We start from the raw sequence: 14,900 nt of genomic DNA, 5'->3' as shown, positions 1-14,900 counted from the left end.
ACTATCAAAAGACCTTTAGGGAGGCCGAGACGTAGATGGGAGGATAATATTACAATGGATTTGAGGGAGGTGGGGTATGATGATAGAGACTGGATTAATCTTGCACAGGATAGGGACCACTGGCGGGCTTATGTGAGGGCGGCAATGAACCTTTGGGTTCCTTAAAAGCCATTTGTAAGTAAGTAAGTATCGACACTGCCACCATAAAATTATATGAAAATTCTAGATACAGTACTGAAGGTAATATATTACATTCATGGAAAAGAGTGGAATGTCTATCTGCACTACTAACATAAAATGATGTTAAAAGTATTATTAATTTTATTTGTGGACTAGAATGAAACTTCTATCAACATTACCACCACAAAAATATAGTGAAACTTCTGAGTACCAAAATGTTTACACATTCTATTTATGGTTTACAATGGAACTAACTACTACTCACATCTTTCAATAAAAGGGAGAAGGATCCATTGAAAATATAAGACGCACAAACTATACACTTGAACTTTATTCTGACACACATAATGTTAATCAAATGCCATTTAACAATGTTAAGAATTGAAATACCCACATGGGAAGATAATGACAAGTGCTACCATCTTAGGAATTGTGCAGGAAGAAAATTGGGCAATGTTGCCAACTTCATTTCGAATAAGCCCACACACTCGTATTTTTTACTTGTGTATTTCGGAAAAAAGTGTGCAGGGTATTTAAGAAAATGTGGTACAGTAAATATTTCACAGATCACACACTTTCCACAATAATAGGTACAGTCATGCAGGGTGCGAATTAACGGAGGGGATGGGGGGGGGGGGATTTCCCCCCTTTGAAAAGTTATCCCCCTCTCATAAATTTATATTAATATCCCTGCCAGGGATAACTTCTATATAATATAATTGTTTTAATACGAGTATACTTTATAAAGTAGCTATAAAGTAAGCAAAGAAAATAATATTGATGTATTATCATCACCGGCAAGCTGACAACAATCAATAACTTAGGAATTACATATATAATCTTAAGTCTGTTCATGAATATTATTATTATTATTATTATTATTATGATCAAAATGCAAGACAAGCAACTCAGTGTGACCAAGCGTTGAGCTGTATCGAATGAGGGTAATAATAATTTTATGCACGGTATTCTCTATCTAGGATTCTATGCCTACCTCATCAGAAATCTTAATTCGCACCCTGCAGTCATGTCACGGCAATAAAAAGTTTCTTCTTTCTCCCTTTTTTTTTTTTTTGGTAGGGGAGGGGTTGACCCCTTTCACCATGGGAGCACCACTAGTGTGAAGTGAAAGAAGTTTTTACAATACAAAACTGTCCTAATAAGAAACAACGAAATGTTGGTCATGAACTGTAATTAATTTCCGACTTTTGATAACAAAACCACTCTTGCTTTGATTTATTATCGTGTATTTCTAGGTTTTTAAGGTAATAATCGTATGTATTTTTGTACATTTGGAATGTAGGCACAAGGTAAGATATATGAAGTTCTCTTAATAAATTCATATGTCTATGTTTGAATTCAATTCAGCTGGGAATTTCGTATTTTGATGTTGAGAATAAGCTGGTTCAGGAATCTTCTGATTCGCTGATTGAATTTTTAAAGGACATGTCATGCAAGTCACTAGAGTCTTTTGTACATCCTGTTTTTCCACCTTTGCAGCTTCAGCTTTAGTTAGTTTGTGGGTTGAAAACTTTCCATAATTTTTTCTCTGAAAGATATACTCCTTCCACTCTCTTCAGCCTGCCCATGTAGATGACATATTATGGAGTCTTGTATAGTTTATAAAGTTTCACGAGTGAACCAAGTACAGTAATTTAATTAAATTCATAATTCAATTTCATTCGACTGCGAGGGGTGACAGCACTGGCTTTTCTTTTTTTAATTTATTGAGTATGGCCCAACGAGTATAACTCATATGTAGGGGCTATACAAGAACATACATATGTTATACAATGTAATTGTAAAGTCATGAAACCACATTCTGTGAAAACAAACAATAACACAAGAATGTATGAAAGAAAGAAAGCAAAATAAGAACAAATAGTAAGATAACAAAGTTTTGGGCAGAAAGAAGAAAAAGTTTTAAACCATGAAATAAATAAATCAACTGAGAATTAAAATAAATAATCTTCCCAAAAACATATTAAAACACGGGCAATTTGGTAAAAGTTTATATTCTAAAGGAAGTTGGTTAAAAGTTGTTAAAAATGGTTAAGTCCTTTCATTCCATAAGTTACGGAGCTATGCTGAGAAAAAAAATATGTTTTTTTGTCTTGTTAAATAAGTAGGCCTATGTACATCTTTATTAAACTGAAATGTAATATTATTATGTATTAAATTGTTAATAACTTTGTACATGAAAATAGCAGCACCTAATTTGATAATTGATTCAACTGGTAGAACGAAAGAAAATTGATATAGATATTTAACTGGAGTCAAATAATGAAAACCCAATAAATTTCTTAAAGCTCTATTTTGAATAATTTGTAAAGGTCTCAAAGCAGTTTTCTTATTATGTCCCCAAATAAATTACATATACATTAAATGAGAATGGATAAAAGCATAATATCCATTCAAGAGACAAGATATAGGCAAAGATCTTTTAAGCCTTTTCAAAATACCAGACATTGGAGCAATTTTCTCAGACAGCCAAAATATGCTTATTTCATGTTAAATGGAAAGGCAGTTGTTGCTGGAAAGAGAAATGACCATTGTCTGCTTGCGCTGTTCCCTGGAAGTAGTCCTTGAAACTATGCATACATTGTCGCCAAATGTCACAGGCACATAATGCTGAAGGGTCAAATATATAGAAATGTTCATCTATATCTTGTAACGAAAAAAAATTTACGTTTTGTTTGAAAGACAGAGTCTTTTTTCGTGCGAATTCTCCACGAAATCTGCTTTTTATTGAAAATATCATGATTATTGAAGTAATTTAATTGATTTCTATTAGTTTCGCGGATATATTCCACTTAATTTTGTACTTCCATTAAGGGAATTGCATGTTCCATGCATAGAATTAAGTTTTTAACACATTTCGTGTATATTGTTAATACTAAAAAATCACACCCCTATTTATAGCATGAGTATTAATTGAAAATGTTAAATAGTAAAAATACCAGCCCAGACATCTCCCTTTTGAATCTTTGGTACGCACCTCGACTTTGCACCAGCAGACAGGTCCAGCCAGCAAGGCCCCACAGTAAATGCTCCAGTGCACTTGTATTGGTGCCAAACGCATGGCTGAATACCTCGACCTGCAGATCACTTGGTACCATTGGCTGATTAGCCTGCACATAAACAATCAATGCTTGTTATGGTTGTTCATTTTACACTTAATGCAGAAATATTTCTCAGTCCAATTTGTATTCTAAGTAGAAAATGTCGTTATTATAATATATTATAACATTAAAAATGAAATGCAATAAAACTACTTTTATTACACAAAACTCGTGTAAGGTAAGAGAAGGAACCACTGGACAAAAAATTTGCAAGGAAAACGTATTTAAACCAAGGAAAGAAGTAGCAACAGTTAATTTAGAAATAGAACACGTCTGTCTTGTTGAATATTTATGCAAACTGAAAATTTTGGATTCGTCTATATACATAATCCCTCCTGAGCAAGCATGAGACAACCTGTGAACATACAAAAGCTAAATCAGAGCTGTGAAAGATTTTACAAATTGGTATTATATTACATCTCCACAACAATTGTATGAAACCCATGAGTAATAACATTTCTCATTAGAAATGATGCCAAAATTTGGATCAGTCTGTTCGTGTATCTTTCTGTGAAACCACTACTTTTAATTCTCCTTTCATGTAAGAATCAATGTCACGGAAAGAACTTTCCTTCCCATTACTTACAGGGTATACAACCTCTAGGTACTCCTGGAATATCAAATGCGTAGTTGCGTCAACTTTGCGGGATTTGAACTGCAGGATTTTGTGGCTTTCTGCTATCTTCTCATTGAACTCTTTGTACACATCCATCATGGTCACCTCTTCATCTTTATCAGTCTTCGTTTTCATGTCATAATGCTGCCATGAACATCATCATTATTATATGTCAGTTATGAATAAAATGCAGTCCTTATGAACATAAGAAGTCAAGCTATAATGTTATGAAGGAATCAATAAATTAACCGTATCTTAGTATTTGGTTTTTCCACTACTTATTTTTGGTGCCATGAATTATTAGTGAATTTCCGTTTTTATGTACGGTAGTGGCAAAAAAAACCGGACCGACCCTTGTAGCTGACTTCAGAGCCTTGTTCACTCCAGAGCCAAGATAGACTGGTAACTAAGACTTTCGTGGTTGAATCCTGCCTGGGAAGGAAACTTTTTTTGTTCCTTATTCAAATTTATTCCCAATACTTTTCGATTGCAGCGATATTTTACTACTTAATTAACTTATTATTCCCAGAACATGAATTTTACCAGCTTATTTTGTAATGGCTTTCGAAATGGGCTAAGTCAGCAGTCGAAACTACAACAATTTCAATAGATTACTCGCTATCTTGTGAATGCGGGCGGCATGCGCAGCAGTTCATTTCGGGGATTTTGATTATTCCGTCGGTCCGGTTTTTTTTTTTTTTTTGCCACTACAAGGCCATAGGAGCCATATATGTTTTATAATAATTATAAACATTAAACTAACCTCTCAACTCGCGAAGAAATTCCTTGGAAGCTATGTATTTTCCAATTTTTCACCACACACACATTACGATATATTTGTATGATATGTATTAAGTTAACACTTCACCATTCACTGAAATATCACCCACCGAGCGTCCGCGCTTTTAATCACTTCTTCTTCTTCTTCTTCTTCTTCTTTTATTTTCTGACGCTATATCGATCCTCTTTCATTCGATTTTGGCGTCGTGTTTTGTGAGCACAATTTTCACTGTAATATCATAGTATATTGAGAGTCTGACTGTGTTTTTTTTTATATATATATTTTCATTTTACAGATTTTCATGAGGGTATATAAGAGTTTTCCTATCTGGATTTCATTTTCGACTAATATCTCTGGAATCTTCCAGGGTCCCAATCCTAGTTTTTGGCTGATGTCGTGTATTAGTTCGTCTATGGATTGTTTATGGAGTTGACATTGAAAGAACATATGGTTTATTTCTCCCAACTGTTGTTGGCACTCACACAATGGAGATTCTCCCCTTCCTATGAGATGCAGATATTTTGGGGTTATTGCTGCATTATCTTTTAATCACACAAGGAGACGAGGACGATCAACACACTACTTTACAGTAGTACCAAGATATCATAATGTCCAGTAAAATCATTCCATTTCCTTAAGGTATGTATCCTGTATGTAAATGAAGTAAAAATAACTGATATCAACAGCACAGTACTTCTCATTTACCTATAGGTTACTTCTATTTATTTATTTACTTTTAATGCAAATGTCACCGGAAGACAGAATCACACCAGTTTACTTTTTCGGCCTTGTAAAGTTGGCTATCCATTACCACCTTCCTCAACGCATCATGCAGTCAGGAATAATTGATACTCATTGTTGCGATATCTTTTTAATTCATAACATACTGATCGCGGCCAATATTTTATGTGACAATTTAGTAAGTTATTAACTGTAAATATCCAACTTTTGTATAAATATCTATTAGTTGGACATTACTTATTTATTAAATTCTATATCGCAAGGCTCGATGCTACATAGAGATTTTAATATGTCCGCCACGAATACTGAAGCCGAACTGTTCCGAACGGCATGAGGGAGAGGTGCAGTGTTGCCAACTCAGAATTCCATTTACCGCTGCACAAGCTTTAAAAAAAACCGCTGAACTGTAGTTGAAAAACTCCATATTTTTCTTAACACTTCACTTCCAAATTTGAAATACAAACTATACAGTTTTAGGAGTTAGAGAATTTTATAAAAATGTAGACTAAATTATGGAAAGTGTGTGTCACTTTGTACATTCAATGTTCTATGCAAAATCGTATGGATAATTAAATCTGAACATTTCAATATCACCTTACACCATTTAGGCCGAGCTTTCCAATTATCATCGGCAACTTCTTCCACCCAATCTTTCAACACATTATGTACGCAGAGCACCCTGGGGCTAGCGTCTCTTACCCACGGAAAACACAGTGCACCCAGCGAATAGGGATTATAAAGAATGGACACTTCGCGTCGGTACCTTTGATGTAGCCGGACTGATTTCAATGACCTTCAAGCCAGCTAAAGCGTGAGATTCTGCTTTCTCCCTAGAGTTGGCGCTGACATCACACCAACTAGCAGTCTACACAGCGGAAATATAACACATATAATTAATACATCTAGGTACATTATGTACTCAAATAAAATAAATTGGATCCATATAATAATAAATCCGCCATTAACTGTAATATCTAGACTCTAGAGTTCCTTTATAATAAGAGTTGAGACGTTGACCCCAACAACAATTAAAATATGTAATGATTTGATAGCGCTGAAAATGGAAAAACAAAACTGTTACGAGAAGTAAAACCATATACCTATATTATATTATATACAAATATTAAACGAATTCGATACTTAATTTTATAATGTATTATATTATTTTATAATATAATTTATTATATCTGAAATATAAAATATTATTATTACAACTAGTTTGTCACTGAGAAATAAGGAAAAGCTGTTAACTTGAATGTATTTGAAGCAAAGCGTTACTGGATTATGCAATAAGGTAGGCGATGTTTGGATCCTGTGTCTCAACTCTGTTCTCAATTATTATCTTAGCGTATGTTCGATTACACTAACCTCTAGCGCTTGAAAGTGGAACTAAACGCTGGCGCACAGAGAAACAAAACACAGGAAAATTCGCTCAATGTCCATTCTTTGTAATCCCTATTCGCTGGTGCACCATGGTGCACTCGTAGCTGCTAGCGGGTATGCTCTTTACCGCTTTCTGCTGCACGACGGTGCACACGGGACGGCACCGCTTACACTTTGCACATTTCAGAGAGTGCTGACGACCACTGCTGTAAACTGTTCACAACGACTGTGAAAAGGACAGAACTTATACCCCTTACACTCTGTATTGATATTGCGTCCGAGGTTTAGAACCAAGCATTCCAATTCTTCTCTTCACTGTTTACGTGGAAATAGCCTATGAGATAATATTGGGTAGCGCGATATTATGAAACAACCATATTAATGTTCGCGTGCAGTGTATATATACATGACACATTACACACAGGCTCGATTGACATAGACTAACAAAATCGCAAAGCAAGGAGTAGAACTCTTCTAAAAAAAACCTGGCTAAACGTGAAGACTTCATATGACGAATGTAATGCAGATACGCGGAAAGTTTTTAAATCATAATTGTTGTTTTTGTATAACATTGCTCGATGTAGCCTACATTTTGACAGCGAAAGGTTAATATCGAACAGCAGCAAAACTTGCTTTCATGATTATCTTTTTAAAATACTTTCTCATAATATTGTCGTGAGATTTCTTATGACTAGGAGTTTATATCCCGTAGTAAATTTTAAGTTTTACTATTAAACAGAACTATGATGCAGTTTATTGTAATGATGTCATTTTGCTTGAAGTGTGATACTTTTCCAGTAATTTTGTACGAAGTCCGAAGAATAAAATACTGGTACCTTTAGATCAAAGTAGGCTGAAGTGCACAATACCGGAGCGGGCGTGTGGTAATTGCGTAGAAGACGCCAGCTGTTCACATGTGCCACTTTTGAACTACTCTCAAATCTCGTAGGCATTGTTTTTTTTTATTACTGGGTTATTTTACGACGCTGTATCAACATCTCAGGTTATTTAGCGTCTGAATGAAATGAAGGTGATAATGCCGGTGAAATGAGTCCAGGGTCCAGCACCGAAAGTTACCCAGCATTTTCTCGTATTGGGTTGAGGGAAAACCTCGGAAAAATCTCAACCAGGTAACTTGCCCCGACCGAGATTCGAACCCGGGCCACCTGGTTTCGCGGCCAGACGTGCTGACCGTTACTCCACAGGTGTGGACGGCATTATTGTTAACTCTAACAATTTTATCTATGTTTGTTATGCATTATGTTGGTTTTTGACGGTCTGTATAGAAGGGTTATGGCGAAGGTATCTTGGGGGCAGCGTAGGCTTGCCCCAGCTGTATCGTAAATGCAATGGATATCGTCTTTGCAGGTAGAGGAAGCATTGACACACAAATATATAGGCCTATAGATAATATGTAATTTTAGTGCCAGATAATATGTAGTTTTAGTACTAGATAATATGTCATTTTAGTGCTCACCTTGTATCTAATTCACGTCTTCATTCGTACTTTTGAATTGTCGATGTGATATTTTGTAGTAATAAAACACTATTAACATTAACTTATACGGATATTGTTCGTAAAATTGGAGTAGGTACACTGCACTGACGGTTCACTGCTCTCTATTTACTGTTGATTTCACTCAAAGCTGGTTAACTGTGTCGTGTTGAGGGAACGTCTGCTTAAACCCTGTTTTCAATGCTCGGAATTAACATCGTTGTTGATGCCATCTAGTGTGAATTACTGAAGGCGTGTATTTATGTAGGAGATTTAGAGCAGGGTTGGGCAGAATTTTGCACTCTGTGCTTGCACCACAGTCTACTATATACAGTCACGAAGCTTGAGTTTTGAGGGTGCTAGAAACAATAGACTGTGACGGTACTATTTTGCATTGCCTGTAATGAGGCGATATTAGCGATCCTAGTGGTGAGCAACTATCTAATGTTTGCATATTTACTACGTATTGAGCTTCGCGACTGTATATACTAGACTGCTTTCACGGTGTATGCCCTACTACGAGAGAAGTGTGCTTATAGAGTGCACGAAAACCGGTTTATTCAAGTTTCGTACGTACTATATGTTTCAAAAGAAAATGTTATTCTACCAAACTGAATAAGAACACAAAGTAATGAAACACTTCCTTAAACAAAAAACAAAACATGTCTGTTGCACATTAATTCATATTACTCAATTTCTCAAGATTTGGAGAAACTGTATTAGCACAAGCTATGAGAAGAACTGCCGTTAAAAGCCCATCATTTCTTGTTTGAGATTTGTTTATTTTCGTAATAGAAAATAACTGTTCACATCTATAAGTGAAACCAAATAAACACAAAACTTTCTCACACACCTTATCTAGATACTATCAGTCCGCAAGCAATGATACGTATTTATTTATTTAAAATAGCAATACAGTATGTAAAAAAAATCCACTCATAAAAAGTATGTTTTTTTTATTTTGCACAATGTTTAGTTTTTAGGTCATGTTATCTATTACCGGTATTTGCAATGTATTAGGTACTGGTAGACTACTTTTTATAATTGATAGCATTCCCTTTATTAATTGAAGAATGACTTATAAATTCAATGTAATTTGGCTACCTTTGCGCATTATATTTTGCGTGGTTACTTATGTCCTGTCGTGTAAAAGTACCGGTAAAATAATTTTCGATTCTCTAAAACTTAACAACAGGTCTATACTGATTATCACATATTTATTTCACTTAAGTCTTTGATTATAATAAGAACTTGTGTAATCAAGGTGCATGTATTTACGTCTTGTGATCTAAGAGTAATGTATGTTAATATAATGTTTGATTCTCTGAAACCTAACAATATGCTGATTAACGTAAAATTATACATTCTACTGGCTGTTCAGTTCAAAGTGTGTCATGGCTCGCTGTATGCCGTCATGTGGCTAGTCGATGAGCCTAGAGAATTCAATCTTCCTACACTTCCGCAGAGGTGTATTACTTATCTGCCAGAGAAGTTGCCTAGCAAGTACGGCGTTCATTCAGAAGAATACTTACCGATACGTACGGTAACGCCGGTAGTGGCAGGAATGTGAACTGTTTCGAAACATGTACTGAGGTGAGTTTTTTCTTACTGTCGGGATATGGGGAGAGGGTTAAGACGATTATTTACATATTTGTTGACATTAATTTCGACGGTCAACATGGACACGGAGCATTTGATTTGTGTTGTGGAATTTTGCCGTACGCAACCGATGATAACAAATGCCCTGCGTACGACTTGGCCGCGAAAAACACAGTTCGAAAGAGGTTATGATAGCACACAGATCTTACAGACCGCCATCTGTTGCTACGACGTTCAAGTTATACCGTACACGTTCTCAAGTTCAGATTGAACGCCTTGATTAATAGGCAACTTCTCTGACACAAAAGCTGAAACTCGCTTCAAATCGCTGACTCATCAACAGTGACGTCATGACACACTTTGAAATGAACATTCAGTATAATGTGTATTGTGTAGGGCTATTTATGGATGTATGAGCATGTTTTCTATCAATTGCTGAGTAAGTATTTTCTTTTCTTTAATGCTCTGACCCACATCAATGAAACTTTGAATATATTTATTTTGTCCTAATTTTACATTAAACGTCGAAAATGGTCATAATCTGTCAATTTTAGATCATCACAGCGTTAGAGTGTGTGATTTACGTACTGCTATTATCCATCTGCTCTCCATCATCATGGCGGCAAGCGCAGCGTTCAATTTGTCCTGGTTTCCTTGTTCCGCGCACCCGAGACTGTAGGGACTTGACTTAAACTAATCTGTTGTTAAGCATTTTATATTACTTCCGTTGTGTGAAGTGAAGCCTTCAGTGGAATGAGGGCTGGACTTCAGAGTCTATTCCAAACTACAAAACTCAAACTTCACTGTCATTCACTTATTCAGTAGGTAATTACTACTGACCTAGTTTCTTAGAAAATGAATTAACAGACCTATCGGCAAAGAAGAAATTAAAAATGCATTCCAAATGAACTAAAAGTCCTTCAAAGTATTAAGAATGACCAATAAATTGCGAAAAAAAAAATAAAATAAAATTGACTTATCAGTTCAAAAACATAAAAAAAATGCAATATAAGAAATTATTTTTTACGTTGATATTAACATAGGAAGGATTTGTATATTAATGGACATGGTCCTAGTGTGAAAAATAAGAGGATGACTTTTCATCAACATTCGCCCCCTACTTATATTCCATGATCACAGATTACTACTTACTTACTTACTGGCTTTTAAGGAACCCAGAGGTTCATTGCTGCCCTTACGTAAGCTCGCCATTGGTCCCTATCCTGAGCAAGATTAATCCAGTCTCTACCATCATATCCCACCTCCCTCAAATCCATTTTAATATTACCTTCCCACCTACGTCTCGGCCTCCCCAAAGGTCTTTTTCCCTCTGGCCTCCCAACTAACACTCTATATGTATTTCTGGATTCGTCCATACGTGCTATATGTCCTGCCCATCTCAAACGTCTGGATTTAATGTTCCTAATTATGTCAGGTGAAGAATACAATGCGTGCAGTTCTGCGTTGTGTAACTTTCTCCATTCTCCTCTAACTTCATCCCTCTTAGCCCCAAATATTTTCCTAAGAACCTTATTCTCAAACACCCTTAATCTCTGTTCCTCTCTCAAAGTGAGAGTCCAAGTTTCACAACCATACAGAACAACCGGTAATATAACTGTTTTATAAATTCTAACTTTCAGATTTTTTGACAGAAGACTAGATGACAAAAGCTTCTCAACCGAATTATTTGAATTTTTCCACCTCATCGAAAGATAAATCTCCAATTTTTATAGTTCCATTTCGTACAATATTCGATCACAGATTACTGCAGCACTAAAGTCCTCAGCATACGACAGGCAAACACCACCCTCTCGCTGGCCCTCTACAGCCTACAGGCAGAAGTTATCAACACAGACATTATTTAAACATCACCCTCTCGCTGACTCTATATAAGCAAAGGGAATCAACTCGGACGTTAGGTAAACATAGGTAGAAATCAAATCTGGAATCCACTCGGACGTCATTCATGAGGGTTTGGGGATCAATCCGGACGCGGTCCTCAGAGAGAGGGGAGGCACCACAGCCCCGGACCCGTGCACGTCTTGTCCCTACGAGCCTGCTCTCTCAGATGAGTCCACAATTCCGCTCTCGGTTCCAAGTTTGCGCGCATTATAGAATTTGATAGGAAAGTTTTTTTTAATTGCTTATTTAACGACGCTGTATCAACTACGAGATTATTTACTGTCGATGGAATTGATGATGGCGAGATAGTATTTGGCAAAATGAGGTAGAGGATTCGCCATAGATTAACTGACATTCACTTTACGGTTGGGAAAAATCTCTGTAAAAACCCAATCAGGTAATCAGCCCAAGCGGGAATCGAACCCACTCCCGAGCGCACTCCGAATCGGCTGGTAAGCGTCTCAGCCGTCTGAGCTACGTCGGTGGCGATATGAAGTTCAAGGAATAATATAACACACTTGTTTTATTTGGTTATTTAACGACGCCGTATCAACTACTAGGTTATTTAGTGCTGATGGAATTGGTGATAGCGAGGTGGTATTTGGCGAAATGAGCTCGAGGATTCCCCACAGATTACCTGACATTCGTCTTACGGTTGGGGAAAATCTCGGACAAAACCAACCAACTAATCAGCCCAAGCTGGAATGGAACAGAGAATAGAAGAGAGCAATGGAAAACTAAAAAAATACCGAAAGTCTTCGTAAATATTTAAAAGTAAATACGAAACTGGTTATACAAGTATATGCAGTATTACAACTTATTTTATCACTAATGAATGAATGTAAGTTCTTGTTTGCTATAATTTTATGATAATCTGTAGCCTAAGCTTCTTCCGACCATGAAACTGAACAGAAGGTGATCAGTGAAGGGTGGGGAGGGGATGGATAAGGCGTGGTTTCCCTACTTGCATCCCTGTCCCTCACTTAATCCCAAATTTCGATAATCCGAACAGGTCCCTGTCCCGATTGGTTCGAACATTTCACTTGTTATTTTGCGAGCCATTTGATTTATATTTCATGTATTAAATTATTCAATTTAAAAACTATAGCGCTATAAATCAATAAATGTCAAGTACAGCATCACCAGGTTGTTTTAATATTCCCGCTGTTCACGTCTCAGTTCCTTGAGCGGCAGCGACGAGGCAATGATTCTCAGATTTAAAATATTATTTTGTTCTTCTATGTTAGGGTGGTTGCTATGACAATGACACGCACTTCCACATTCTTCAAGAAACGGGTGTTGCTGTGACGAACACGTATTTGGTCTTCAGCCCAGCCAATGCGCTTTCTATAATGGGTGACACGGAGATTTACGACTACTTGTCTGTCCAGCAACATGGCCCGTCCTAAAGAAAATTCTTTCCTAAAATTTCTGCTTCGTCAATTCTTCTTCCTATATAGGTCCTATTATGTTTTATGATTTTAATTTTTGTCCTGATATCTTCATTCCTTTCATTTTTTATTCTTCTGGCCACAATTTTACTGTTGCTCATAGGAAAATTCCATTAAAAATTAATACTATGAAAGCAATGGAAAGAAAGTTTGATATTCTGAACACAGCCTTTTTAGTGGAAGTTGAGAATGGATTTTTGCCTTTCCTCAGTCTGTTTTTTGTCGTGTTTTGTGTCGGTATGCCTATGTCGAGTTTTTCAGTTATGATAGGCCTAATTTTTAAAATATAATTTATTTTACTTATCACTTTAATAGGTGAAGATATTAAGTGCATTTCAGTTTTTAATTAATTTCTAATAAGTGTGTTAGGACCTACCCTATAAGTTTTTGTATTGTTATGTTGCAATGTGAAAATGAATCCCTTCAGTGACACAGTGTGTACATTAATTCAAACCTCGTTTAATCGTGTGAGCAGTATAGGAGATATCTATTGTTTCTAGACAGAACTCAACCAATTTTAGACATAAACTGTAAAAAAGGTAAACTCACAAGCTGGTAAATCATACGAACTTAATTTTAAAACTTCATGGTACTGCAAGCATCAGTGAGTGGTTGTGTGGGAGCCACTACATTGAAATACTATTTTGTTAGTCATGCCTACTACTTGGAGTTAAAAAAAAATGTGTGGAATGAAACTGGATTCAGTGATTTTCTAAAATAATGTTAGTCGTGCTCTACAAAAACATGAAAATTCGGCGGAACATTTAAAGTGCGTGCTGCAGTTCAAAAATTTACAGAAAAATATGAACACTATTGGGAATAACCTGAAAGAAAATGCTAGGCTATTTTTAGTGCAATATATTGAAAATGTTAGTTTAAACAGACATGTTATGCGGTCAGTCAGCGCCACTGCTTTGTATTTAAGCAAGCAGGAATTATCATTTCGGGGCCATGACGAAAGCACTTCTTCGCTTAATGTGGAAATTTCAGATGGCCTACTGCGCTATGCTAGAATTTTGAACGTAGCAAAAAGTAGAAGTGAATTCTCAGGGAGAAAGTACAGACTGCGGCTACAGTGGAAAAAGTGATGTAGAACATGATCGTAATTACAAGATATTGTTCTTTGAGATCATTGACAACATCACCATGCAGATCGATAAAAGATTTGGGGATTTAGAAAAACTTCGTTTCGTCAGCCTTGCTGATACTTCCAAATTTGACAATTACCTATAGTAGAAATTTCCCACATGATCCGTTTTTTTCACTATATGCTAGCTATTTCAACATATTAAAAAAGGCGCAGGTTCCAAAAAGTGAACTTGAGTTTTATCCCAGAACAGTGAATATAGGAATATACCAGTTAAGAAAGTGCTAGACTTCTTCGTGACACAAAGATGTATTTGGAGAAGTGTATAAGTTATATTCCCTCATTTCAATACTACCGTCGTACTAGCGTATCGGTCGAGAGGAACTTCTCGTGTTTAAAACGAATAAAAACAAAACAAAGAAACTCAATGTCACAGTAGAGACTGTCAGCGTTAGGGAATATTTCGCTCCAAAAAGATATGTTGGACAAGATGATGGAATCACAGCCCCTCCATGAGAACGTTATTGGCAGGTTCGCAACCCC

The 14,900-nt window shown here is 36.2% G+C and overlaps 1 protein-coding gene across 8 annotated transcripts in view; it reads right to left on the bottom strand.

The window, feature by feature from the left end:
* Nucleotides 1–5,776, bottom strand: part of LOC138696340 (DNA polymerase alpha catalytic subunit-like) — a 575,659-nt gene extending 569,883 nt beyond the window's left edge. For all 8 annotated transcript variants that reach the window (XM_069821156.1, XM_069821155.1, XM_069821153.1 and 5 more), the window contains exons 1-3: nucleotides 4,682–5,776; nucleotides 3,889–4,062; nucleotides 3,179–3,311 (exon numbers count right to left, since the gene is read on the bottom strand). In XM_069821156.1, the coding sequence (XP_069677257.1) occupies nucleotides 3,179–3,311; nucleotides 3,889–4,053 (298 nt within the window). In that variant the 5' untranslated portion in view covers nucleotides 4,054–4,062; nucleotides 4,682–5,776. The remainder of the gene's footprint in view (nucleotides 1–3,178; nucleotides 3,312–3,888; nucleotides 4,063–4,681) is intronic.
* Nucleotides 5,777–14,900: the final 9,124 nt, after the last annotated feature.

This window comes from Periplaneta americana, chromosome 3 (genome assembly GCF_040183065.1).
Source record: "Periplaneta americana isolate PAMFEO1 chromosome 3, P.americana_PAMFEO1_priV1, whole genome shotgun sequence".
Classification (NCBI taxonomy): Eukaryota; Metazoa; Arthropoda; class Insecta; order Blattodea; family Blattidae; genus Periplaneta; species Periplaneta americana.
This window is presented reverse-complemented; position numbering and strand designations above follow the sequence as displayed.